Source organism: Sinocyclocheilus rhinocerous, unplaced genomic scaffold (assembly GCF_001515625.1).
Source record: "Sinocyclocheilus rhinocerous isolate Xijiao unplaced genomic scaffold, SAMN03320098_v1.1 scaffold2145, whole genome shotgun sequence".
NCBI lineage: Eukaryota > Metazoa > Chordata > Actinopteri > Cypriniformes > Cyprinidae > Sinocyclocheilus > Sinocyclocheilus rhinocerous.
The window spans coordinates 135,804-136,969 of NW_015670983.1; the positions used below are offsets into that span (position 1 = coordinate 135,804).

Sequence of the window (1,166 nt, forward strand, 5' to 3'; positions counted from 1 at the left end):
CTGTGATCAAAGCTGAATTTTCAGCATCATTACTCCATTCTTCAGTGTCACATGATCTTCAGAAATCATTCTAATATGCTGATTTGCTGCTCAAGAAACATTTCTGATTATCATCAATGTTGAAAACATTAATATTTTTGTGGAAACTGTGATACATTTTATTTTTCAGGATTCACAGATGAATAGAAAGTTCAAAAGAACAGCATTTATTTCAAATAGAAATCTTTTGGAACATTATAAACGTCTTTACTGTCACTTTTGATCAATTTAATGCATCCTTGATGAATAAAAGTGTTCATTTCTTTCAAAGAATGAATGGTTTGTGGACTAAACACTGGCGGTACACTAGTACTGCACACAGGCTTTGAGAAATGGATCACAGCAGAGCGATGTACCTGGATCCTCGCAGTGATTTGTGTGTGGTTGTGGTGACGAGGTCGGCGTGTTGGAACGGCGAGGGAATAGCTTTGCCTGCCACCAGTCCGCTGATGTGAGCCATGTCCGCCAGCATGTACGCGTTCAGCTCGGTGCACAGCTGCTCGGAGACAGAGACCAGAGTAATAAAGAGCTCAGAGAGGATTATGAAAGCGCTTAGAAGCTGAGATCCGCGGCGCTCGCGGCAAACATCACAATCAAAGCGCTCCCGTTATCGGCCCATCGGAGAGTGACCAGATGAGATCCGCGCGCTTCTCCGGGGAACGAGACCCAGATACTGCAGGCGCTTCGCTAACACTTCTGAGCAAGATGCTACGCTCTAAGGGTAAAAATAATCTCCTGCTGATTATACACTGATACGGATACATCTTAATCTGTCGTGGAGTTAGACAGCACATGACAAAGTGAAAGACGCATGCAATTCATCTTAGGAGGCATGACGTTTGAGCCTTCACGAGCTGTCTTTGTAGGGCACTCACTACGGTTCGGATCAGAACACATGCAAGCCTAATAAATGAGAGGAGAGTCGTCCTGAACTGAGTGACTGCTGAATGGGATTATGGGTATTTGACTGTCCATCAAACATGTTTCATCAGTGTTAATGAGAACAATCATCATTCTTACTGCTGTTTGTGCATGTGTGAAAGAAGATGTGATTAAAAGCTGACAGTGACACTGCAGTGTGTGTGTGAGTGAGTGAGTGAGTGAGTGAGTGAGTGAGTGAGTGAGTG

At 43.8% G+C, this 1,166-nt stretch overlaps 1 protein-coding gene across 1 annotated transcript in view; it reads right to left on the reverse strand.

Moving 5' to 3' along the window:
* LOC107734591 (serine hydroxymethyltransferase, mitochondrial) overlaps positions 1-1,166 on the reverse strand; it is an 18,279-nt gene that overhangs the window by 11,774 nt on the left and 5,339 nt on the right. Inside the window, 1 exon segment of the mRNA XM_016546585.1 lies at positions 396-568. Within this exon segment, the coding sequence (XP_016402071.1) occupies positions 396-568 (173 nt within the window).